Source organism: Mesoplodon mirus, assembly GCF_964341445.2.
Source record: "Mesoplodon mirus genome assembly, chromosome: 12".
Taxonomy (NCBI): domain Eukaryota; kingdom Metazoa; phylum Chordata; class Mammalia; order Artiodactyla; family Ziphiidae; genus Mesoplodon; species Mesoplodon mirus.
This window is the reverse complement of record NC_138988.1, coordinates 31,019,607-31,047,077: the sequence shown is the minus strand read 5'-3', so window position 1 is coordinate 31,047,077 and position 27,471 is coordinate 31,019,607. Positions and strand designations below refer to the sequence as shown.

The 27,471-nt window shown below is 46.0% G+C and overlaps 1 protein-coding gene across 1 annotated transcript; it reads right to left on the bottom strand.

The window, feature by feature from the left end:
• Nucleotides 1-1,162: 1,162 nt before the first annotated feature.
• FAM107A (family with sequence similarity 107 member A) lies at nucleotides 1,163-19,398 on the bottom strand. The gene is made up of 4 exons (XM_082639446.1): nucleotides 19,327-19,398; nucleotides 6,043-6,217; nucleotides 4,050-4,206; nucleotides 1,163-3,565 (listed from the first exon to the last, which is right to left on the bottom strand). Exons 1-4 carry the CDS (start codon nucleotides 19,346-19,348, stop codon nucleotides 3,458-3,460), a joined length of 462 nt encoding a protein of 153 aa, XP_082495572.1. The 5' UTR covers nucleotides 19,349-19,398; the 3' UTR covers nucleotides 1,163-3,457.
• Nucleotides 19,399-27,471: the final 8,073 nt, after the last annotated feature.

The window sequence follows — 27,471 nt, the reverse complement described above, 5'->3', positions numbered from 1 at the left end:
TGATGGTGATGAGAGGGGCTGAACCTGGGAAGAGGCTGGATGTATTGCAGAAAGAAGAAGAGGGAGAAGGGGTGTCTCATTCACGCATTCATTCAACAAACATTTAGTGAGCACCTGCTATGTGCCCTATGCCCCAAGTGGCCAATGCCTTTTCTCAAAACCGTGAGTGGGATGGGGCTGGGATTCTTTTCCCTGGGGCCTAGCTGCCAGCATGGCACAGGCTAGGCCACTTGCTGGCAGGGAAGGAGGAAGGAGGAAGGCCATTTGGGATTCAGCCGTAAACAAGACAGACAAAAATCACTGCCCTCATGCAGCTGACATTATCGTCTGGAGAGACACACAAGATAAATAAGTAAAATATATGTTAGACGGTGATAAGTGGTAAGGAGGAAAAATAAGGGAGGGAAAGAAGGGATAGGAGGAGTGTAGGTGATGTTGAGATTTTAGGAGGGGTGACCAAGGGGACCTGGTTTAGAAAGAGCATGAAAAAGACCTGAAGAAAGCGAGGGAGTGAACTGTGCGGCTCTGTGAGGGAACAACACTCCCGGCCAGGAAATAGCAGGTGAAAAGGCCGGGGGGCAGGGGGCACATGCCTGGTGGGTGTGAGGCTGGGCTGGCTGGAGCTGCGTGAGGAAGAGGAGAGCAGTGGGAAGCAGGGCCGAGGTTAAGAGAGCTGGACGCATAGGACCTTCTAGGCCACAGGAACGACTCTGTTGGGAGCCAGAGAAGTGACAGATCTGCCTTAGACTTTAACAGGATTTTTAACATCTTAACATTTTGACTGCACTGTTGAGAATAGGCTGTAGGGGGCAGGGGCGGAAGCCACTGCCCTAATCCAGATGTTTTATCTCCCACCGTGCCCCCAGCACGTGGCACGTTTCCTGGCACAGAGCAGACACTCAACAAATACTTACTGAATGACGTGTGAATTAGCGATGCCCAAATACCAGTTCTCAGACTGGTGCCATGTAGGCTATATGGAAAAAGCGTAGACAAACAGATCCCGGGCACTGTTGCTTGGGATCCTGATCCAGTAGGTTTCTGATGGCAAAGAGGAATTTGGCTTTTCAGTACAGTCTGCGGGTCATTCTGGGCAGCAGGGTTGGCCTTCTGTGTCAGTTAGGAATGCTTTTGGCTGCAGGGAACAGAGACCAACCAGCAATGGCTTAAACAAGAGGGTTTTATTTTTATTTACAAGAATTCTGGAGGAGGATGGCTGCTGGCATTGGCTTGGTCAAGTGATGACAGGTCAATGTTTCTGAAATTCTCTTGGCCATTTTCTCATTGTAGCAAGATGGCTGCTGTGGCTCCAGGCATCCCATCATCAAGGTAGGAAGAAGGGAGGAGCACGGAGTTGTTACCCAGTCTGTCTCTTTTATCAGAAAAACATAAGCTTTCCTAGGAGCCCCTGTAGACTTTGTCTTAAATTTCACTGGCCCTACCTGGTCACCCCAAGCTGTAGAGGAGGCTGTAACAGTGAGACTCTGTATTTACAGCCTCTACAATGGGAGATGGCTGGAGAGAAGGAGTTGGGGCTGACCACTGGGGAGTGAACAAGGGTGTCTGCCATGGCTCCATGGACGACATGGTACTTGAGGTTCCTTCTACTTCTGGGGCTTTGTCTCCATGATTTGCCACCTCTGTGGAGCACCTGTGGGGCCCACAGAGTGAAATCCCAAGCATTCCCTTGGAGGGGCCTACTTCATCCTAGATACTCAGTCTTGCTTTTCCTGTCTGAACACCACACAGGGGACAACTTCTTTGGGGAAGGGGTGGTCTTTATTTAGGGACTGTGCATTTTTAGCATTTCTCTCACCTGGCAGACATTTAAAACAGTATTACCATCTTCTCACTAAGACTGTCACATTTGAGAGACTTAGAGCCGCCGCCCCCCACAGGAAAAGGATGATGTCTTTAGTCACTCTCCAGCCACCCAAAGGGCATCCCAGCGGTAGCTCTTTCTGGCAGTCTTGGGGCGTGAAAGGAAATGCTTTTCTAGCACTGCCCTGCTACCTTGAATGATGGGTTTACAAAGCCAGAGGCAGGGATTTCAGGGGGAAAAAAACAGGCCCTGTTTAGTCTCTAAATCTTTAAATATGGGATAGGAGCAAAAGGCTGAAACATTTGGTCTCTCGTTGGGAAGGGCGTTTTGAGGAAGAATGGGTGAATTCGCTGGAGCTGGCCCAGGTGATGGAAACCAAATAGGGGGTGGGTCCCAGCTGCAGAGGCTGGAAACGGGGACTCAATGGGACCAGTTTGGAAGGGTGGCTGTAGGGTCTTCAAACCGTTTTTTATATTTTCAGAGCCCTATTGGAAATCACTTTATAATTTGCTCTTCATAGGCTTCGGGAAAAGGTTTAAAAGAAAAGTTTTGTGGGAGTCTTTGGCTAGAATTGCATCAGTGTGGTAAGAAATGCAGATTGGCGATTACGTACATTTCTGGTCACATAACCAACACAATTTGCTAGGCAAGAGCCTTCCCAGGCCTGAGGTCCCTGGGGTGGGTGGAAAATAAGGAGCCCTTGGGGGCTGTGGTGGCAGGTGGGAATCTCCAGGGCAGAGGGCCGTGGGCGCTGTGGGGCAGAGATGGCCTCAGGGATGACGTTTCCAATATTGGCCACCCCGGACGCTCCAGCCTTGCCGGGTACAGTGTGGGCCTCAGCCCAGCAGTCTAGGAGCTCTTAGCAATGAGAATCTCAGCCCTCACCCCAAATCTATTGACCCAAAAGCCAGTCTTTTAGCAAGATCCCCAGTAATTTATAGGCACTGTGAAGTTTGAGAAGCACTGTTCTAGCCGTCCAGGAGCGGAAGGGCTGCAGCCCTGGCTAGGTGTGGTTACAGGGCCTGGAGAGGGTAGGGCTGTGGAGAGGAGAAGACAAAGGCATGGGGGTGGGCAAAGGCTGGCAGAGTCTGAGAAAGAAGCTGTGGTCGTTAGACCCGTCCTCCCCTCAGGCGGCTTGCAGAGCAGGCATCCCGGGATGCTCCGCCGAGCTGCCCCACACCGGGGCTGCAGAGACCACCCCAGGCAGGGAAGTTCTCGGAGACCTGGGAGCTGGGCTGCCCAGAGAAGCAGGGCCCCATGGGGCCTGGGCAGAATGGACGGCTTGTCCAGCCAGAGAGGCCCCTGTCCCTTCTCAACTCTGCCAGAAAAATCTTGGCAGAGCTCAGAAGCCCCCTCAGGGAGAGGTGCCTGGTGAAAGTTTTCCCAGCAGTGGCTTCTTCTTGGAGCAGGAGGGATGAGTACTCAGAACGAAAAGGCTGGGAGCTCAGGAGCCCCCATCTTCGGGGGGTTGGGGGGAGGGCGGCCCTCTGGGACAATGCATTTTACAGAAGCGAGTGTGAACATCACAGATGTGTCAAGGCCAGGGGCCCAGGGCTGCCGGCTACAGCGGGGCTGCAGGAGGGTGTGGGGACCAGGGGAGGGCTGCAGGGGGCGCTGGAGCTCCAGCAGCCGGCTCTAAAGCGCTCTCTCTTCACTGGTCAGGGTGGTGATTCTCCGCAGGTTTTCCCTGACTTTAATAAATTCGGGGGCATGATCCTCTTCCTTTTCTGGTGGTTTTTCCAGCTGAAGGAGAGAGAAACAGAGATGTGAAGTGGGTGGGCTAGGGGAATTCCTATTCTCAAAAGCCACTGGGTTTGGACCAAGGGCCCTCTCTGGGGAAACAGAACCGGGATCCGTTTTGCCCGCAGCCTGGTAGCTGGGGGGAAACAGAGCATGAGACTGTTTTCTCCCCGTGAAGCCTGGTTCAAATTGCTAACCTCGTTTCTAAAATGGAAACTTCACGGGGCAGGTGAGAGAAGGCAATCAGAATCAGCATGCAATAGATTGGGCCCATGAGGAAACTGAGGTTCAGAGAGAGGAAGCCACTGGCCCAAAGTCACACAGCAAAGGGAGTAGCAGAGTGAGGACTCAGGCCAAGGGTGGACTCCTGGCGCTGTCCCCATTTTGCTCAACCTCGTGGCCAGCTGTGGCCGCATGCAGAGCTCCTCCCTGGGCCAGGAGACAGTCTTGGAGGAGGCGTGGGCCGGGTCTGGGGGCCCCCACCCACCTGGCTCAGCCTCTGCTGCCGTTTCAGGAGCTCCTGCTCAAAGGGGCACTGCAAGCGCTTGGCCTCCAGTTCCTCCTTCTTCTTCTTGATGAGCTGGTTCCGCCGGCGGTGCTCCAGGACACGCTGCAGCTCCGGCTTGCTGTCCACGCCCAGGCCCCTGGGGTGGCGGGAGGAGGTGTTTGTTAGGAGACTGCCAACTTCTCCCCACCCAGGGCTACACCCTGCACAGACATCAACCTATACCATTACATCGTGCAATCCTCCTGCTAGCCCGGGGAGGTGAAACCATTACTGTCCCATTATACAGGGAAGGGAAGCGAGGCTCTTAGGATTTAAGACACCGGTCCAAGTCACAGCTATGAAGGGACTGAATGAGGATTTGCACCTACGCCTAAGTCCAGAGGCCAGGTTTTATGATATTACTGGTTATTTCCTCAGGATAAGTTTCTAGAAGTAGAGCTGCTGGGTGAGGCGCTTTTAGAAGATTTTGGATACATATTCCCGTCTTGTTCCTTAGAAAAGATTATCCACTTTATTCTTCCGTCAACAGTATACAAGAGTATCTGTTTCTCTCTCTTGTCACTACCCGATCTTTTTGTATTTGAGAATCTGGTAGGCAAAAAAAATCTGGTTTTCCTTTGTTTCTTTGATTGCTAGTCACATGGACCAGCCTTGGAGATGTTTGCCAGCTACTTGCATTTCTTCTTTTGCGACCTAACCATACCTATCTTTTGTTCATTTTTTTCCTTATGAATCTATAAGAGATACGTATATATTTTTATCATTTATATTGCAAATATTTTCCCTGATTTGTCTTTAGGCTTTTGTTTAATTGTGGTGATTTTAAACGGGATGACTCTAAAAGGCAACCTGAGAAAATACTCATAATACACAGTCAGCCTGTTGTTTCCGCGGATCAAATCGGTGGTTGGCTGAATCTGGGGATACCGAGGGCTGGCTGTACTATGCCATTTTAAATACATAAGGGACTGGAGCATCTGTGGATTTGGGGTTCTGTGGAGGGTTCTGGAACCAACCCCCTGTGGATACAGAGAGACTACTGTGACTAAGAGGAGGGGTGGGCACAACACGGAGGAGGCAAAGTGAGATCTGGGGAAGGGATGTTGCACAGAACTGAAAACAAGAATGAAAATCACAGCCAGCGCCAATACCAAAAACGGCCACTAGAGGGAGCTTCACAGGCACTGCGGCCTTCATCCTGGTGCTCTGGCCTCGGACAGGCGGAAGGCTCAGCCTCCCTCTCCCCTTCCCCACAATCCCTCTCAATAATCCAGTCCCAGTCCTGATGCCCCAAGCCTGCCTTGCTCATTGCATGCTCCTGGCCTCCCTGCTCCATTCATACCCCCTCCACGACTGTGACACCCCTGCTTGAGACACTTCACAGGTCCACATGTCTCTTCTGGCCTACCTTACAATCTTTGCAGCAGCCACTCTGAGCTACTCCTGTCTCCTGTCCATTCGCACATGCTTATCCATCTGCTGGGAACATACGTGCTTCTACCGGCCAATGTCCCCCTCCTAAGCTGGCTGACTTGTGCCCACCCTTTGGGCCTTGACCTCATGGAGGAAGTGATGCTATCTTGGAACCCTGCCTGGTGGCTCCTCTGGGGTCACAGGCCCATTTATGCCCCCATCCAAGCACCCATCCTACCACCTGGTTATGCATCCATCTCCTCTGTGAGGGCAGGAACTGGGTCCCACTCCTTCTTGTAGTCCCAAGTCTGGGCACAGTGCCTCGCACATGGTAAATGCACCTGGAGGGCAGCTACAGGTAGGTAGCTGGGTGGGAGAACAGGGCTTTTGGACCTTCACAGTGTCTGCTGGTGACCATGTGGGGCACCCTTTGACCTCCTCAGCCTCTAGGAGCCCCAGGATGACTACCAGGCCTGCCTTTCATGAGGGGCACCTCCCCGCGCCTCAGCAGGCCTGAGGCGGTGCCTGCCAGACTGAGGCAGCCGAGCTTCACTCCCACCTTCTGTGGTTCATGAGCAGCTCTCGGTGCAGCTCCTGGTGGCTCCGGGAGGCCTTCACGGGGTTCAGCAGCTTCTTGGGCTTGATGAGCTCCGGGTTCCACTCCCTGTATTCTGGCCGGGCCATCAGGCCTCCGATGTCCGCCCGCTCCCTCTGGATCTCCGAGTACATGGAGGCTGTAGAAGTGACAGGGGAGTTGGTCAGAGCTGGGCCCACAGTCTCACCCATTCTCGTGGGCACAGCTGAAGGGCAAGCGTTTTGGTGTTAGATGGATCTCAGCTTACTGTGCGGCCCTGGGCAAGCTACTTGCCTTTCCGAGCCTTGGTTTCCTCATTTGTGAGATGGAAATAATTGAGCCTGTGCACAGGGTTGTAAGGACTGGAGATGATGGCTGTAAAGTGGGGTATAGAAAAGTGCTACTTGACCCCTAAAAGTGGGGTCACAAAGTGTATGAGTTGATGCGTGCAAATGTTTCCCTCCTATAAAAGGAATTCTGTTTCTCATTGAGCTTGTATCAGAAAAAGAAAAGATATTTAAAAAGAGCAATATGTACTTGTTAGGGATAATTTGGATAAATGCAGTGATCAAAAGAAAATATCACCCCTTATTGTCCAACTTCCCTATCCGTAGTTCCAAATTTCCTCATGGACATGTCCAGCTTTTCACTTTCTCCAGACCAAAGAGGAGGGTATGAAATCCCAGGACTACCATGTCTAATTACAAAGGGATGGTTGTCATCTTTAATGCAGATGTCTGACTTCTTGATGGCCTCATTTCCTCCAGAGTAGCTTGAAATTTGTCAATGCACTCGAAATTCAGGCAGAAGGGCCCACTACTCTCCAAGTTGGCTCCGTATCCTTGAAATGCCCTGAAGCACGTACAAGGGTGAGGGTGAGAGTGGGAGTGGGGGTGGGGATTTTTAAGAAAAAGTCTCAGGAGGGTGACACAGCCTGGCCATTAGCTGCATGGAGTATTTAGAGTGAAAATTTAGGCATTGGCTCTGCTCCCTTCATGAGTCCTGCTTTTCTGAGGTTGAGCCTCTACTATACGCGAGGCATTGGCCGTGTCTGGTCTGTTATATCGTAGGCATTCAATAAATATTTGTTGGCAATTGATAATAAAAGCATTGAGGTTGTACAGATGAGAAAACTGATGCTCAGGGAGGTTGGTCTTGGGGAACCAGTGCTTTAAGGCATGTGGTTTCCATGATGCAACTGAGGGGCTGTGTCCCCACTGCATACGTCAGGCTCTAGTCTCCCTCTTAAAAACTACCAACCACCCTGTTGCCTGTGGACAGACCCTCACTTCTTCCCTCCCACTGGGAAGAGGATGAAAGCCATTTCTGCTTGATGAACAGGAGTCCTCCAAGTAAACTAGACAGGGATGGTGGTCTGTGCAAGAACCTGGAAGTGGGTAATAGGTCAGTGGGGTTGGAAAACACAGGAGGAGGGGGTTTGATGTGGTGCAGATTGCAAGGTGACATGTTAGGGAATGTGGGCATCAAAGGGGAGATGATGCTTTGCAAATGGTACCACTCCAGACACGTTTGGCATTTCTATTATTACCTACTGCCGGGTGCTGTGAGGAGGATTGAGACCCCATGTGTAAAGATGCTGTGTAAACTGAGAAAAGTGTTAATCTTGCTACATCCAAAATATCTTATAATAATTAAGTGTCAGAGCCTAGAGACATGGTTGCTAATTTTCTTTCTTGAATTCCCATTCTCAAAACTACTTCTAAAATGAGAATTCTAATTAATTTTCTCTTCTTTTTTCATAAGGCTATTTGTTTTTCAGGTTATATCCTTCTTAATTTTTTGGTCCTTAAAAAATCATTGTGGTAGGGTTTAGTAGTTAGTTAAAAATGGGCGCTTGACAAAACAAACAGTTGGCTATATCAACTCCCTCCTCCTTTAAAAATGTGGATATTTTCTTAGCCTGAGAGTAAGTTGTCTGGGAGCCAGTGCGTTAGAATATCTTGATTCAGATTGGAGTTTGGGGAATTCTTCCTCCTTCCACTGCCTTTTCCCATTACCAAGTCTCACCAATCCTTTATCTGAGTAATTCTTAGCTACACTCTTTTCTTCCTATGTGCTCAGCTCTCATCTTACCCAGGCCATTATCACACCACACTAACTGCTTCAGCTCTGTGGCTAGTCATCCTGCCCTTAATTCCTATGTGCCCCAAACCTTCGCTTCATAATTTTCATCAGTCACACCATCTTTAAAACAACTAACTGTATGTTGCCAAAGCAATGAGGCAGGAAACAGAAATAAATTATATAACTTTAGGAAAGGAGAGGGCAGAATTAATATTTGCATAAGATATCACTATATGTACCCAGAATTCCCAAATGGATTAACAGAAAAGCTTTTGGAACTAATGAGAAAATTCAAGTGTGGCCAGATACAAAAGAGGTCCACAAAACCAAGAGCTCCTGCATAACAGGAATGGCCATTGAGAAGGTACACAATCATACAATTATTCATTCATCCTACCATATGTTAGAGTTTCTATAATCTGCCAGGTATGGTGGTAGACAGAGATGAACTAAACAGGCAAGGCTCCCACTCCCACAGAGCTGACATTCTGCTAGGGAGGCAGACAGCAAACATGTACACAAACCAACAAAAATAAATGATTGCAAATCGCGAGGAGCCTGCTCAGGGAATTGGGTGGGGGGCGGTGGCGGGCGGCGCTAGGATAGAGACTAACAGGAGGACCCCCCCTTCAGCCAGGTGCAGCAAGAGGGCCTCTCTGGGAGGTGACCTTTAAGATCTGACGGTTGAGAAGGAAGAGGGAGCCTGTGTGGGGCAGAGGGAACAGCATGTGTGACTCATGTACCTTGAACAAGCTTAGTCTGTTCAGGAAACAAAAAGGTATAGTGTGTCTGCAGTGGCGTGAGGGAGTGACGGGGAGAGCATGGCGTGAGGGTGGACGGGTGGTTTCAAGTTGGGGAAAGATCGCCTCTGATTTGATTTTAAGAAGGTCATTCTCACTGCTGCGTGGGGGAAAAACTGTGAGCAGGTTTTGGGAATTTTTGATATGACTTTGGTTTCTTTTACTTCCAATGGGCAGCCTCTGTGTTTCCCATTAAATTCCAGAGGAAAAACATCTGATTGGCCAGACTGAGGACCTTCACTTCAAAGGTCATCAGCAAACCAATGAGTTGGCCGCCCCGGGGCCAGTCCTCAGCCCAGCAGGGACCACACAGGATTGTGCTTACAAGGGGGTCCTGCGTTTTCATTTTGCACTGGGCCCTGCAAATTATGTAGCCAGTCCTGCACCCCAGGTCCAATCAATGACCAGCTCTGGTTCAAGGATCTGCTCTAGGCATATTTAAAAAAAAAAAAGAATCAGTGGTGAGGTGTGGCAGATGATGTTTTGCTGAGACCACGGTGGTGTGGTCATTGAGGCAGGAATCCTGAAGGATGTGGCTGGTTCTTCAGCTCAGAGCTGCAAGTTGGGAAAACTGCTGCCATTGCCAGTTAGTGTTCTAAACTCCAGCAAACACGTGTAAGATCCGTGGACGTGTGTGTGTGTCCTCCAGGGTTTAGACAGCTGCTGAGCCAACCTTCTTGCCTTTAATTTAATTAAAAGAGGCCTCCATGTAGAAGAGCCTCACATAGGTGTTGGAATAAAAGAGGCTGCTCAACAAAGTACAGGAGCTGGGCCAGGAAAATCGGGCTCTCTTGGGGGTCAGCTGGGCCACCTGAGCAGAGGAGGGGTCCATTCTCAGGGCTGCTCTGGCCAGGTCTCTCAGGATGCTGGGGTGTCCTCAGAGATCCGAGACTTTTGGGGAGGTGGCCGTGATGGGGCAAAGACGTGACGTAAGGTGAGTGTAAGGTCATCTCTGAAAAGAAAAAGGTGAACGCCCCAAGGAAGAGCTGGCAGGGAAGAAGACCAGTTGAGGAGAAAGTTGAGTAGCTAATGAATGTCCTTCACTGGTTGTCAAAGAAAGGCAGAATAATGTTGGAGCCATTAGAACCTGGGTTGAATGCTGGCTCAGCCAGTTCCTAGCCATGGGCAAGTGTACCTATCCTCTGCAGCAGGAGTCCAAAAACTATAGTCTTTGGGTCAAATCCAACCCCTTTGGAACAAAGCCATACCCACTCATTACTTATTGTGTGCGGCTGCTTCCTCTAGAACAGCGGCGTTGAGTAGGTGTGACAGCCGCTCTTGATCAGCACCCTTCTTCATGAGGTTGTTACAAAACAAAGGAGGTGATACTTGCATGGTGCTTGGCAAGTAAGTGCCTGGCACTGAGTCAAGGACTCAAAAAGTGCTGGCTACTAGAGCTGCCACATACAGCGAGGCAGGTTGTGCACTGAACAACTCCAGGGCCTCACTCCTATATATGAAACTATGAGGGGCCACCTCGTTAGCCATTATTAATAAGCACTATTAAAATATCCAACTTCTAGTCTTGGATTGAGCATTCTCCTTAAAAACTGTACTAGTTAAATCAGTGGATTTTAACCCTGGCTGCATACTGACATCATCAGAAGGAGTTTAAAAAATACCAATGTCTGAGTCCTACCCTGGGATTCTGATTTAATTAGCCTGGGAGACAGCTTGGCCTTTGGGATTTTAAAAAACTCCCCAAGGGGGTGGAGACAAGATGGCAGAGTAGAAGGACATGAGCTCACCTCCTCTCATGGAAACACCAAAGTCACAACTAAATGCTGAACAACCGTCAACAAAAGAATGCTGGGTGACTGTACCAGCATCCTGGGTGGTGACCGAGACCCAGAGATTTGGAGCTGCTGGATGTCACATCACGTCATGGGAGAGGACTTTCCAAGATGGCAGAGGAGGAGGAGGACATGGAGTTCATCTCTCCCCACAGACACATCAAGAACACACCTACAAACGGAACAAGTCTCACAGAGCACCTGCTGAACACTAGCAGAGGACCCCCAGACTCCTAAAAGGATAAGAAAGATCCCCACATAACTGGGTAGGACAAAAGAAGAAGGGAAAAGGAAGAGGAGAGGAAGCGGGATGGGACCTGTGGCCCTGGTGGGGAGCTGAAGGTGAGGAGGGGTTGCTGCATCTGGGGAAGGCCCCTCACGGGCGGGGAGATCAGCTGGGACAGAAGGGGAGCCTCGGGGGCCTGGAGGAGAGCCCAGCAACCAGTCTGTGGCTGTCAGGACAGAGAGAGACCTACACAGATGGTCCGTGCCACAGCCCTGCATGCCCCAGCCTGAGATGGGTGTCCACCAGGGCTCATGGGGGCTGGAACGTGGGATTTGGAGAGCAGACCTGGGGAGGGGACTGCTGTTGGCTGTGAGAAGACAGCCTGAGGTGATAGGACTGAGGAGCTCCTGCCCTGGGCGGCCTGCTCTCCCTGAGCGCTGCCTCGGCTCCTTCCTGCCTGATGGGCTTACGTGCTCCGGCACGCTCTGGAGCAGACTCTGGTGGGGGGACACACGCAGTGGTGGGGCTGAAACCACAGCCAAGTGCTGTGTGACTAAGGGGCCAGGGGCCCTGTGACTAAGGAAGAAGAGCTGAAATCTCTCCTCGTGGCTGTGTGAACCATGCAGATACACATCCACTGATGGCTTCCTAAATTCAGCACCTGCGAAACATCAGAAAGGACAGCAAGGGCTCCTGCAGCTGGGACGGGTCTGGCTTTAGCAGCTGTGGGCTCTGTGGGCACGTACACTTGGGGGCTGGGCCAGGCCAGAGTCTGAGCTGCCTCCACAACTCCCACCACGGGTCCAGGTGCATGACTACTGCAGTCCTGGGACCAGATCTCAGTGGACCTGCACCGGTGGCCTGGTGAAAACAACGCCTGAGAGTCAACAAGGCCAATTGCTGGCCTACCCACAATTAAGGTGGGACCGAGAGCAGTGCCAGCAACAGTGTATTTTGTGAGTCCGTACAACAGGCGAAAGGGGACACAACAGAGCATGTTCACAGGTGAACAGCTCTAGGGGAGGACTACGCAGTGGCTTCTCTCCCAGTGGGAGTTCTCCAATCGCACTCACCTCACACTGCAGATCAGAGACACAGCTAAGAAACAGATTTAGGGACCTCTACTCCAACAACTAGGGAGCGGACTCTGCCCCTGACAGGGCAGTGACAACCACAGAGCAAAGGGGAGGCCTCACGCAATAGCCAGGGCAGGCTCTGGTCACCAGAACACCAGTCAAACCCCCTATCAAGGGGATAATGGCACAAGCCTCAGGACCAACCTCAGCCACCAGGGGGCAGACACCAGAAGCAAGAGGAACTATGATCCTGCAGCCTGTAAAAAGGACACCACAAACTCAGTAAGTTAGACAAAATGAGACGATAAAGAAATATGTTGCAGATGAAGGTGCAAGATAAAAACCTATAAGAACTAAATGAATAGGAGATAGGCAATCTACCTGAAAAAGAATTCAGAGTAATGACAGTAAAGATGATCCAAGATCTTGGAAAAAGAATGGAGGCACAGATCAAGAAGATACAAGAAATGTTTTAAAAAAACCTAGAAGAACCAAAGAACAAACAATCAGTGATGACAACACAATAAGTGAAATGAAAAATACACTAGAAGGAATCAATAGCAGAATAACTGAGGCAGAAGACCAGATAAGTGAGCTGGAAGACAGAATGGAGGAAATCACTGCCACAGAATAAAATAAAGAATGAAAAGAAATGAGGAAAGTCTCAGAGGCCTCTGGGACAACATTAAATGCAACAACATTCAAATTATAGGGGTCCCAGAAGAAGAAGAAAAAGAGAAAGGGCCAGAGGAAATATCTGAAGAGATTATAGTCAAAAACTTCCCTAACATGGGATGGGAAATACTCACCCAAGTCCAAGAAGCACATAGAGTTCCACACAGGATAAACCCAAGGAGGAACATGCCGAGACACATATTAATCAAACTAACAAAAATTAAATACAAAGAAAAAATATTAAAAGCAACAAGGGGAAAGCAACAAATGCCACACAAAGGAATTCCCATAACGTTATCAGTTGATACTGATAAACTCTGCAGGCCAGAAGGGAGTGGCAGGATGTATTTAAAGTGATGAAAGGGAAGAGCCCACAACCAAGAAAACTCTACCCAGCAAGGCTCTCATTCAGATTTGATGGAGAAATCAAAAGCTTTACAGACAAGTTAAGAGAATTCAGCACCACCAAACCAGCATTACAACAAATGCTAAAGGAACTTCTCTGGGGGTAGGGGAGAGAGGCCACAACTAAAAAAAGAAAATCACAAATGGGAAAGCTCAATGGTAAAGGCAAAAATACAGCAATAGCAGGAAATCATCTATATACAAGCATATCAAAACCAGTAACTGTGAGAAGAGAGTACAAATGCAGGAAATGGGAATTACATTCGAAATTAAGAGACGAGCAACTTAAAACAACCTTGTGTGTGTGTATGTGTATATATATACTGCTTTATCAAAACCTCATGGGAAATGCAAACCAAAAAACTATAATAGATACACACACACACACAAAAGCAACCCAAACACAACACTAAAGATGGTCATCAAACCACAAGAGAACAAAAGAAGAAGGGAAGAAAAAAGACCTACAAAAACAAACCCAAAACAATTAAGAAAATGGTAATAGGAACATACATATTGATAATTACCTTAAATGTAAATGGATTAAATGCTCTAACCAAAAGACACAGACTGGCTGAATGGATACAAAAACAAGACCCGTATATATGCTGTCTACAAGAGACCCACTTCAGATCTAGGGACACATACAGACTGAAAGTGAGGGGATGGAAAAAGACATTCCATGCAAATGGAAATCAAAAGAAAGTTGGAGTAGCCATACTCATATCAGACAAAATAGAATTTAAAACAAAGAGTGTTACAAGAGACAAGGAAGGACACTACATAATGATCAAGGGATCACTCCAAGAAGAACATATAACAATTGTAAATATATATGCACCCAATTTAGGCGCACCTCAATATATAAGGCAAATGCTAACAGCCATAAATGGGGAAATCAACAGTAATACAATAATAGCAGGGGACTTTAACACCCCCACTTAAACGAGTGGATGTATCATCCAGACAGAAAATTAATAAGGACACACAGGGCTTAAATGACACATTAGATCAGATAGACTTAATTGACATATATAGGGCTTTCCATCTGAAAGCAGGAGAATACATTTTCTTCTCAAGTGCACACGGAACATTCTCCAGGATAGATCACATCTTGGATCACAAATCAATCCTTGGTATTTTAAGAAAATGAAATTATATCAAGCAGGTTTTCCAACTGCAATGCTATGAAATTAGAAATCATTCTAATAAATTAGAAATCTAATTATTGTATTAGAAATCAATTACAGGGAAAAAACTGTAAAAAACATAAACACATGGAGGCTAAACAATATGTTACTAAATAATCAATTGATCACTGAAGAAATTAAAGAGGAAATAAAAAAAATACCTAGAGACACATGACAATGAAAACACGATGATCCAAAACCTATGGGATACAGCAAAAGCAGTTCTAAGAGGGATGTTTATAGCAATACAGTCCTACCTCAAGAAACAGGAAAAATCTCAAATAAACAACCTAACCTTACACCTAAAGCAACTAAAGAAAGAAGAACAAACAAAACCCAAAGTTAGTAGAAGGAAAGAAATCATAAAGATCAGAGCAGAAATGACTGAAATAGAGATGAAGAAAACAATAGAAAACATCAATGAAATTAAAAGCTGGTTCTTTGAGAAGATAAACAAAATTTACAAACCTTTAGCCAGACTCATCAAGAAAAAAAGGGAGAAGACTCAAATCAATAGAATTAGAAATGAAAAAGGAGAAGTAACAACTGACACTGCAGAAAACAAAGGATCATGAGTGATTACTACAAGCAACTATATGCCAACAAAATGGACAACTTAGAAGAAATGGACAAATTCTTAGAAAGGTACAACCCTCCAAGCCTGAACCAGGAAGAAATAGAAAATATGAACAGGCCAATCACAAGTACTGAAATTGAAACTGTGATTAAAAATCTTCCAACAAACAAAAGTCTAGGACCAGATGGCTTCACAGGCGAATTCTATCAAACATTTAGAGAAGAGCTAACACCTATCCTTCTGAAACTCTTCCAAAAAGCTGCAGAGGAAGGAACACTGTCAAGCTCATTCTACAAGGCCACCATCACCCTGATGCCAAAACCAAAGATATCTCAAAAAAAGAAAATTACAGGCCAATATCACTGATGAACAGAGACATAAAAATCCTCAACAAAATACTAGCAAACTGAATCCAATAACACATTAAAAGGATCATACACCATGATCAAGTGGGATTTATCCCAGGGATGCAAGGGTTCTTCAGTATCTGCAAATTAATCACTGTGATACACCAATATTAACAAACTGAAGAATAAAAACCATATGATCACCTCAATAGATGCAGAAAAAGCTTTTGATAAAATTCAACACCCATTTATGATAAAAAACTCTCTAGAAAGTGGGCATAGAGGCAACCTCCCTCAACATAATAAAGGCCATACATGACAAACTCACAGCCAGCATCATTCTCAATGATGAAAAACTGAAAGCATTTCCTCTAAGATCAGGAACAAGACAAGGATGTCCACTCTCACCACTTTTAGTTAATATAGTTTTGGAAGTCCTAGCTGTGGCAGTCAGAGAAGAAAAAGAAATAAAAGGAATCCAAATTGGAAAAGAAGAAGTAAAACTGTTACTGTTTGCAAGATGACATGAGACTCTACATAGAAAGTCCTAAAGATGCTACCAGAAAACTACTAGAGGTCATCAATAAATTCAGTAAAGTTTCAGATACAAAATTATTAATGCACAGAAATCTCTTGCATCTGTACACTAACAATGAAAGATCAGAAAGAGAAATTAACATTCCCACCCATGGCAATCTACAGATTCAGTGCAATCCCTATCAAATTACCAATAGCATTTTTCACCAAACTGGAACAAAAAATTCTACAATTTATATCGAAACACAGAAGACCCTAAACAGCCTAAGAAATCCTGAGAAAGAAAAGTCGAGCTGGAGGAATCAGACTCCATGATCAGACTATACTACAAGCCTACAATAATTAAAACAGAATAGTACTGGCACAAAAATAGAAATATAGATCAATGGAACATGATAGCCCAGAAATAAACCCACACACATATGGTCAACTAATCTACAACAAAGGAGGCAAGAATTTACAATGGCGAAAAGACATTAATAAATAGTGCTGGGAAAACTGGACAGCTACATGTAAAAGAATGAAATTAGAATACTCCCTAATACCATACACAAAAATAAACTCAAAATGCATTAAAGACCTAAAGGTAAGACCAGCTACTATAACTCTCACAGGAAAACATAGGCAGAACACTCTTTGACATAAATCATAGCAATATCTTTTTCAATCCGTCTTTTAGAGTAATGACAATAAAAAGAAAAACAAACAAATGGGACCTAATTAAAGTTAAAGGCTTTTGCACAACAAAGCAAATCATAAACAAAACAAAAAGACAACCCACAGAATGGGAGAAAACATTTGCAAATGATGCAACTGACAAGGGATTAATCTCTAGAATTTACAAACAGCCCATGCAGCTCAATATCAAAAAAACAAACAAGCCAATCAAAAAATGGGCAGAAGACATAAATAGACATTTCTCCAAAGAAAACATACAGATTGCCAAGAGGCACATGGCTCTGCTGATGACCCTGGAGGTCCTACAGCTCCTCCCCAGAGGCTCCACACATGTCAGTCCAGTGCCACACAAGGCTCAGCTAGGATCACTAATTTCTCCCAGGGTGAGTTCATCAGGCCACTGGGGCTGATGAACTATGTGGCTAATGCTAGGGTGGCAACTTTGAAATCAAACACTGGCGCCCTGCTGGCCACAGGAGAGCAATAAGGAGAGATAGAAGGGAAGTGGTGCTGATGGAGACCCAGGTCCCAGTTCATCCTGAGGATGGCTATGGGACCCTAAGCTAAGGCTTAGTGTCCCCTTCATCTGCCTTTCCCCTGCCCTGGTGGTTCTGGTTTTGCCTTTGATGGCATCAGTTATAACAAATGACACATGAGGCAGTAAAGCAAAGTGGTTTAGGCAGATGTTTTGGAGGTGCCAAACTGTGTTTGAAACATCATGGTACCCCCTGCCTAGCTATGTGACGTTGGGCAAATAGCTTAACCTCTCTGAGCCCCTCTACAGTGGGAATAATGGTAGAATCTATTCACGGGCTGTTTGGAGAGTGAAATGATATAATGTGCATGATATAGTTAGCCCAGTGCCTGGCAGTGATACTCCTCCTGTCCTGAGGGGACCTGTGTTGAGCACTTGACATTTGATGAAGGCTCACTCACCTGCATCTGGATCTCACAATCACCCCAGGAGGCAGCCAGTGGTACTATTTTATTATTCCCACTTTCTAAATGAGAAAACTGAGGCTCAGAGAGGCCAAGATACTTGTCCAAAGATACACAAAATAAATGGCAAAGCCAGAACCTTTAGACCCCAGATTCAGTGCTCTTTCTACCACTCCACAGTCTTCTAGGTGCAATGCGTCTTTCAGTCAACAAAGCAGGTTTACATCCCTTTTCTCTCTCTGGACACTTGAGAAACCCCAATAAAGAGGCAGTGTGAGCCCTTTATATAGATGAGAAAATGGAGGGCGGTAACTGGAGTTGTCCTTGCCCTCTCACTGGGGAGCCCCAGCCGGGCCCCAGCTGCTTTGGGTTTAAGCCAGAATCCACAGGCCTGTCTGCCCATGGCTGGTTTTTGTTAGGAGGGGGACCAGCTGATGGTGTTTCCTCCCTAGGGTGTTGGTCAAAGTCTTCATTCCTCTGCCCTCCCTCCCCCTGCCCTTGTTCCTTATTACTGTTCAAGCTGCTGCGTTTAGAACACAACCAGGGGTCTTCTTGGTTCAACATTTCATGGGGTGGAGGGGCAGAGAAGAGATCCTTTTAAAATAACTACTGACCAAGGAAAAGAGGCATTCAGTAAAAGTGACAAGCGTGGCCACAGGATTTCCTAACCCTTCTTGCTTTTTTCCTCCCAGTGGGGCAAGTACCCATTTGTATTTCACTGGCCAGCAACCAAAGAACAGGGTATCTGGGAACCTCCTCCACATCTCCAGCTGCCTGTGGCCAGTGCCTACAAGCCCCTGTCAGAGCTGCTTGTTCACTGAGATGCAACCTCCGCACACCATGAGAAACTGACTCGAGACAAACTTCCTGAACCTGTTGCCTTGGGTCCGCTGTGATCTCCTAGTTTGTGAGAAGGTCTGGGTGGGCATTCAGGGTTTCAAGTCAATTCCATAGCAGAGTCCTGGGCTGGACATGGAAGGTCGCTAGTGAGGCTGGTGGGAAGTATTGTGCAGCTAGCCAGGGAGCAGTGTCAGCAGATCAGATATCCATGCTGGCCCACCAGTGGCATGATGCCAGCCACTCGGCAAAGGCCTCCAGGGGGAGATCCCGGCAGGACTTAGCACCAACAGAACTAAGAGCCACTCAGGATCCAAGCTGACCAGACACAGGTACTGGGGCTGGCTCACAACTGGGAAACCACTGGGTTTGGTAGCAGTTCAAAAAAGTGACACACCCAATCCTATAACCTCTGATTTTTGGCCCAATACCAGCCTTGCCTCATACTGCAAAGTGCTAAAGCCAAATCCACCAGAAAGGCAAGCAGGTAACACGTTGCCGTGCACTCACCATGTGCCATGTACTGTGCTCAGCATTGCAGCCATATCTCATGAAATCCTTACAATAGACTGAGGAGATGGGTACTCTTGAGACCCCTTTTTACAGATGAAGAAGCTGAGGCTCCCAGGGGTCATCTAATTTTCCCAGATCCCACAGCCAGCAAATGAAGGCTCTAGAGTCTGAGCCAAGCTGTCTGACCAGTTTTCTCTCCACTGTGCCACCCGCAACACTCTGGCATTTTATCTATCAGTTCTTAAGAGAATTACAACTGCTATACTGTGTGAAAATGGACTTAGGTGAGGTCACATCATGCATGAATTCAGAGTCATCTGAGCATTTAGAAGAAAGAGATCAACCAGAATGGTGGGCTGCATCTGGGCACTCCCTGCACTTCATCTCCTATCCTTTTCCCAAACCCAGGGTGCCAGGAGGCACCACCAAGTCCTTTTACAGAGAGAGGACATAGCATATGACCTGGGCTCAAAGGGCTCCGCTCCCCTGACAGCCCACCTCGTGCTCTGAGGCCGCCCTCCGTCCCCCACACCTCCTCCCTGCACTGCACCCAGCTCAGCAGCAGGTAAAAAAGAAAAGAAACCGTCTTACTTCTCAGCTGTGCCTGTGCCATTGGGAAGGGAGCTCGGGCGCGGTGTTGCTGGGTCCTTACTCCACCAGAGTTCCAGACTAGCAAGGAGGGCCGCCTCCAAGGGCGGTTCCTAAAGCCCTGGGGATGAAACGTGCCACCAAGTGAGGCAGCTCCACATTCCTGTTTATTCTGGTATCAATAAAAAGGAACTGTTACTATAGTAACGGGTATTGCACTTGGTACTTGGCCACTTCCCCGATGTGGAACATCGTGTCCAGGCCACATGCCGGGGAGGCACAAATAAATACCGATTTTGTCAGACTGTTGAGGAATAAGAACACGCCAAGCTTTGTTCTGAGCAACCTAGCTCATGTAGAGGCATTTCCCTTGTTTCTAATGGGAGAGTCAGCAAGAATGCATTCTGGTATTTCCCTGATGGAGAGGGAGCCAAGCGTCCTACTGCAGTGTTCAACTCTTCAGGAGAAGATGGCTCTCAGTGCAAAAGGAGGGGAAACTATGTTGGGTCAGTTCCAGGTCATCCACTTATGGGCCAGAAACTCCATCCATGTTATTTACACGTTACCCTGAACTTCATCTGAACATCAGACAGGAGCCAACAGGACGTTACACAGGAGAGAACGGGGCAGTAGAAGCTGACCAGCTCTGGGCCAGGCTGGTCCTTGTGTAATTCCCTGCTTGGCTTGGGCACCAGCTCCTTTGGCAACCAGTTAACACCCCTGAGCCTTGGTTTCTGTGTTTGTCAGATGTGGAGAACAGGATGATTGAGAGAAAACACAGATGATATGACATTAGTGAAAGCATGTAGTCAATGCTCAGCAAGTAGGACTCTTCCTACAGAGAGAGCTGGACTCAATGTGATCAGAGGGCAGGGCCCCAGCATGCAGCACTGTGCCTGGCAGAATCTGCGTTCCATAGATCTTGGCTCAATGAGTCAATGTGTGAGTCTGAAAATGAAGAACGTGTGTAGATGCTGAAGGCCAACATGGGTACTTACAGATAACAGAGGCATTCTCCTAATTTCAGAATCAGTGTTCACCTGAAAATGTGGAAGTGTTTTCTGGCTTTTGCTGTCATTCTTAATCCTCTAGCAAGGAAGCTGTCATCTACCAGTTAAACTTGGCCCTCTTCCCACCTTTACTGTCTCGTGATGAGTCTTGGTTGGCTGGGAAGTGATTAGGCCCAGGACATACATCAAGTATGAATGCAGGCATTAAAAATGCAATTTTGCTTCTATAAATATATTAGCAAACTGAATTCAACAACACATAAAAAAGACCATACACCATTATCAAGCTGGATTCATTCCAGGGTCACAAGGATGGTTCAACATACACAATCAATGTGGTACACCATATCAACAAAAGACAAAAACCATATCATTTCAATAGATGCAGAAAAAGCATTTGATAAAATTGAAAATCAATTCATGGTAAAAACTCTCGCCGAAGTGGGTATAGAAGGAACATATCTCAATAATAAAAGCCATTTATGACAAACCCACAGCCAATATAATCCTCAACAGTGAAAAGCTGAAAGCTTTCCCATTAAATTCTGGAACAAGAGAAGGATGCCCACTCTCACCACATCTATTCAACACAGTATTGGAAGTTCTAGCCATGACACTCTGATGAGAAAAAGAAATAAAAGGTATTCAAATCAGAAGGGAAGAGATAAAATTGTCATTATATGCAGATGACATGATACTCTATATAGAAAACCCTAAATACTCCACACAAAAACTATTAGAACTGATAAATGAATTCATCAAGGTAACAGGATACAAGATTAACATACAGAAACCTGTTGAATTTCTTTACACTAACAATGAAATATCAGAAAGGGAAAGATTAAAAACATCTAATTTAAAATCGCATTAAAAAAAAGAGACCCGGGAACAAACCTAACCAAGGAGGTGAAAGACTTATAGGCTTAGAACTATAAAACATTGATAAAGGGAATCAAGATGATTCAAAGAAATGGAAATATATCCCATGCTCTTGGATTAGAATTAATATTGTTAAAATGGCCATACTACCCAAAGCAATCTACAGATATTTTTTTTTTCTATTTTTTAGCCGCACTGCATGACATGAGGGATCTTAGTTCCCTGACCAGGGATTGACCCCATGCCCCCTGCAGTGGAAGTGCAGAGTCTTAACCACTGGACCACCAGGGAAGTCCAGGAGTCTACAGATTTGATGTGATCCATATCAAATTACCCATGACATTTTTCACAGAACAAGAACAAATAATCCTAAAATTTATATGAAACAGCAAAAGACCCAGAATTGCCAAAGCACTCCTGAGGAAAAAGAACAAAGCTGGAGGCATAACTCTCCCAGTACTACACAGCTACAGTAATCAAAACAGCATGGTATTGGCACAAAAACAGACATATGGATCAATGGAACAGAATAGAGAGCCCAGAAATAAACCCACACACCTATGGACAATTAATCTTCGACAGAAGAGGCAAGAATATGCAATGGGGAGGTGACAGTCTCTTCAGCAAGTGGTGTTGGGATAGCTGGACAGCCGCACATAAAGCAATGAAGTTAGAACACTCCCTAACACCATGCACAAAAATAAACTCAAGCTTAAAGACTTAAACACAAGACATGACACCATAAAACACCAAAAAACTCACAGAGAAAAACATAGACAAAATGTTCTCTGACATAAATTGTAGCAATATTTTCTTAGATTAGTCTCCTGAGGCAAAAGAAAGAAAAGCAGAATCAAGATGGTGGAGGAGTAGGATGTGGAGCTCATGTATTCCCACAGATACATCAAAAATACATCTACAAGTGGAATGATTTGCACAGAACATCTACTGAATGCTGGCAGAAGATCTCTGACTTCCGAAAGGGCAAGAAAACCTCTATATAACCAGGTAGGACAAAAGACAAAAGAAAGAGAGAAAGGAATCGGGATGGGACCTGTGCCCCAGGGAGGGAGCTGTGAAGGAGGAAAGGTTCCCGCACCCTGGGAAGTCCCCTCAACAGTGGGGAGATCAACCTGGATGGAGGGGGAGCCTCAGAGGAGAGGACAGCAACCGGTTTGTGGAAGGCAAGATGGAGAGTGACCTGCACAGATGGTCAGTATCACCGCCCTGCACCCCGCAGCCTGAGACACTTGTCTGCCGCTGTGGGCAGGATTTGGGTGCTGAAGCTTGGGCTTTGGAGGTCAGACTCAGGGAGAGGACTGGGATTGGCTGCATGAAGACAGCCTGAAGAGGCTGGAGTGTGGAAACTGAGGGTGCACTCGGAAGAAGCCTGGGCCCTCCAGAGAGGCAAGGCATCATGTTGGAGGGCATGTGAGAACAGGGGCAGGACTGCCATAGGAGCTTCTTTCCCTGTGAACACTCTCTCAGGCAACAGGACACCACCTACCTGAGCTCTGGCGGCAGGTGCAAGCCGCCACCACCTGTGTGGTGGGCTCCAGAGGTGAGCATGGCCATGGCTGCTGCTAAGAGACCTGCGAGTGGGCTCTGGCCACTGCTCCTGCTGTCCTGGGAGGGCATGGGCTGCTGCCACCGCCGATAGAAGAGCTGGAGCAGGTGCTAGTCACTGTCCCCACTCCGAGGGAGTGCTCACGGGCAGTGAACAGGTGCCAGTTGCTGTCCCTGCTGTCCCGGAGTGCGTGGGCCACCACCACTGCTAGGAGACCCAGAAGCAGGCACTAGTCACTGCCCTTGCTGTCTGGGGAGTGTGTGGGCCATCGCTACTGCTGGGAGACATGGGAGTGGGTGCCAGCTGCTGCCCTTACTGTCCCAGGGGCATGTGGGCCACTGACACCACTGGGAGACCTGCGCACAGGTGCCAGTCACCACCTCCACTGTACCGGGAGTGTGCATGGGGCCGCTGCGCCTACACACCCCATATCAAGGGGATAACAGCCAGCACACACTGAGGAAAGAGGCAGCAAGCATCCAAACTAAAAGCAGCCCCTTGATTCCAGACAAGATGTGGAGTAGAAGAACTTGAGCTCACCCCCTCTCATGAAAACACCCAAATCACAAAAAACTGCTGAACAACCATTGACAAAAAAGACTGGAACCTACCAAAACAGATATGTTACATCCAAGGACAAAGAAGAAGCCACAATAAGACAGTAGAAGAGGCACTTTCATGATATAATGAAATCCCATGCCCATCAGGTGGGCGACCCACAAACTGAAAAATAATTATATTTCAGAGGTTCACCCACAGGAGTGAGATTCTGAGCCCCATGTCAGGCTCCCCAGCCTGAGGGTCTGGCATTGGGAGGAGGAGCCCCCAGAGCATTTGGCTTTGAAGGCCAACAGGACTTGAGTGCAGGAGCTCCACAGGACTGGGGAAAACAGAGACTCCACTCTCGGAGGGCGCACACAAGATTTTATGTGCCCTGGGACCTAGCACAAAGCAGTGACTTCATTGGCCCCTGGGCTAGACCTACCTGTGGGTCTTGGAGTGTCTCTTGGGGAGGCGGGGGTTGGCTGTGGCTCACTGTGGGGGCAAGGACACTAGTGGCAGAGGCCAAGGGAATATTAATCAGCATGAGCTCTCCCAGAGGTTGCCATTTTGGCACTGAGACCTGGCCTCACCCAACAGCCTGCAGGCTCCAGTGTTGGGATGCCTCAGGCCAAACCACCAGCAGGGGGATAACACAGCCCCAACCATCAGTAGACAGGCTGCTTAAAGTTGTACTGAGCTCACAGGCACTGCTAAACATACCATTTGACACAGTCCTGCCCACAAGAGGGACAAGACCCAGCTCCACCCACCAGTGGGCAGGCACCAGTCCCTCCCACCAGGAAGCTTGCAGGAAGCCCCTGTGCCAACCTCACACACCAGAGGCCAGACACCAGCAGTAAGAGGAACTACAATCCTGCAAACTGGAAAGGAGACCACAAACACAGAAAGTTTGACAAAATGAGACAGCAGAGAAGTGTGTTCCAGGTGAAGGAACAAGATAAAAACCTAGAAAAACAACTAAGTGAAGTGGAGATAGGCAATCTACCTGAAAAAGAATTCAGAATAATAACAGTAAAGATGATCCAAGGTCTTGGGAAAAGACCAGAGGCACAGACCAAGAAGACACAAGAAATGTTTAACAAAGAGCTAGAAGATTTAAAGAGCAAATAAATAGATGAACAATACAATAACTGAAATGAAAAATACACTAGAAGGAATCAATAGCAGAATAAGTGAGGCAGAAGAATGAATAAGTGACCTGGAAGACAGGGTGGTAGAAATCACTGCAGCAGAAAAGAATAGACAAAAAAGAATGAACAGAAATGAGGACAGTCTTAGAGACCTCTGGGACAATATTAAACACACCAACATTCTCCTATAAGGGTCCAAGAAGGAGAAGAGAGAGAGAGAAAGGGCCTGAGAAAATATTTGAAGAGATTATAGCAGAATACTCCCCTAACATGGGAAAGGAAACACTCATTCAAGTCCAGGAAGCACAGAGAGTCCCATACAGAATAAACAGAAGGAGGAACACACCAAGTCACAGATTAATCAAACTCACAAAAATTAAAGACAATGAAAAAATATTAAGAGCAACAAGGGAAAAGCAACAAATAACATACAAGGGAATCCCCATAAGGTTATCAGCTGAGTTTTCAGCAGAAACTCTGCAGGCCAGAAGCGAATCACATGATATATTTAAAGCAATGAAAGGGAAGAACCTACAACCAAGAATAGTCTACCCAGCAAGGCTCTCATTCAGATTTGATGGAGAAATCAAAAGCTTTACAGACAAGCAAAAGCTAAGAGAATGCAGCACCACCAAACCAACTCTACAACAAATGCTAAAGGAACTTCTCTAGGTGGAAAAGAAAAGGCCACAGACAAAATAAGAAAATTACGAATGGTAAAGCTCACTGCTAATAGCAAACATCCATTAAAGGTAGGAAATCATCCACAAACAAATATACCAAAACCAGCAATCCTGAGGAGAGTACAAATGCAGGATATTGAAAATGCGTTTGAAATTAAGAGACCAGCAACTTAAAACAATCTTGTGTGTGTGTGTGTATACGTATATATATACATATATATATATATATATATATATATATAGAGAGAGAGAGAGAGAGAGAGAGAGACTGCTATATCAAAAGCTCATGGTAAGCACAAACCAAAAATCTACAAGAGATACACACACAAAAAAAGAAAAAGCAATCCAAACACAACACTAAAGATAGTCATCAAATCACAAGAGAACAAAAGAGGAAGGGGAGAAAAAAGACCTACAAAAATAAATCCAGAACAATTAACAAAATGGCTGTAACATACATGTCGATAATTACCTTAAATGTAAAGGGATTAAATGCTCCAACCAAAAGACGTAGACTGGTGGAATGGATACAAAACAAAACCTGTGTATATGCTGTCTACAACAGACCCACTTCATATCTAGGGACACATACAGATTAAAAGTGAGGGGATGGAAAAAGGTATTCCATGCAAATGGAAATCAAAAGAGAGCTGGAGTAGCAATACTCATATCAGACAAAACAGACTTTAAAATAAAGACTGTTACCTGAGACAAGGAAGGACACTACCTAACAATCAAGGGATCAATCCAAGAAGAATATATAACAATTGTAAACATATATGCACCCAACATAGGAGCACCTCAATATATAAGGCAAATGCTAAGAGCCATAAAAGAAGAAATTGACAGTAACACAATAATAGTGGGGGACTTTAATAACCCACTTACATCAATGAACAGATCATCCAGACAATCAATAAGGACACATAGGCCTTAAATGACACATTAGACCAGATGGACATAATTGCTATTTATAGAACATTCCATTCCAAAGGAGAAGAATACACATTCTTCTCAAGTGCACACGGAACATTCTCCAAGACTGATCACATGCTGGGCCACAAAGCAAGCCTCAGTAAATTTAAGCAAATTGAACTCATATCAAGCATTTTTTCCAACCACAATGCTTTGAGATTAGAAATCAATTACAGGAAGAAAAACTGTAAAAAACACAAACACATGTAGGCAAAACAACATACTACTAAACAACCAATGGATCACTGAATAAATAAAGAGGAAATCAAAAAATACCTAGAGACAAATAAAAATGAAAGCATGATGATCCAAAACCTATGTGATGCAACAAAATCAGTTCTAAGAGGGAAGTTTATATCAATGCAATCTTACCTCAGGAAATAAGAAAAAATCTCAAACAAACAACCTAACCTTACACCTAAAGCAACTAAAGAAAGAAGAACAAACAAAACCCAAAGTTAGTAGAAGGAAAGAAATCATAAACATCAGAGCAGAAATAAATGAAATAGAGATGAAGAAAACAATAGAAAAGATCAATGAAACCAAAAGCTGGTTCTTTGAGAAGATAAAGAAAATTGATAAACTTTCAGCCAGACTCATCAAGAAAAAAAGGGAGAAGACTCAAATCAATAAAATTAGAAATCAATAAGGAGAAGTTACAACTGACACCACAGAAATACAAAGGATCATAAGGCACTACTACAAGCAACTATATGCCAATAAAATGGACAACCTAGAAGAAATGGACAAATTCTTAGAAAGATACAACCTTCCAAGACTGAACCAGGAAGAAATAGAAAATATGAACAGACCAATCACAACTTGAAACAGTGACTTAAAAGCTTCCAACAAACAAAATCTGGACCAGATGGCTTCATCGCAAGCGAATTCTACCAAACATTTAGAGAATAGTTAACACCTATCCTTCTAAAACTCTTTCAAAAAAATTGCAGAGGAACACTCCCAAACTCATTCTATGAGGCCACCATCACCCTAATAGCAAAACCACACAAAGATATCACTGATGAACATAGACTCAAGAATCCTCAACAAAATACTAGCAAACCAAATCGAACAACACATTAAAAGGATCATACACCATGATCAAGTGGGATTTATCCCAGGGTTGCAAGGATTCTTCAATATCTGCAAATCAATCAGTGCGGTACACCACATTAACAAACTGAAGAATAAAAACTATATGATCATCTCAATAGATGCAGAAAAAGCTTTTGACAAAATTCAACACCCATTAATGATAAAAAAAAGTTGGGGGCTTCCCTGGTGGTGCAGTGGTTGAAAGTCCGCCTGCCGATGCCGGGGACACGGGTTTGTGCCCC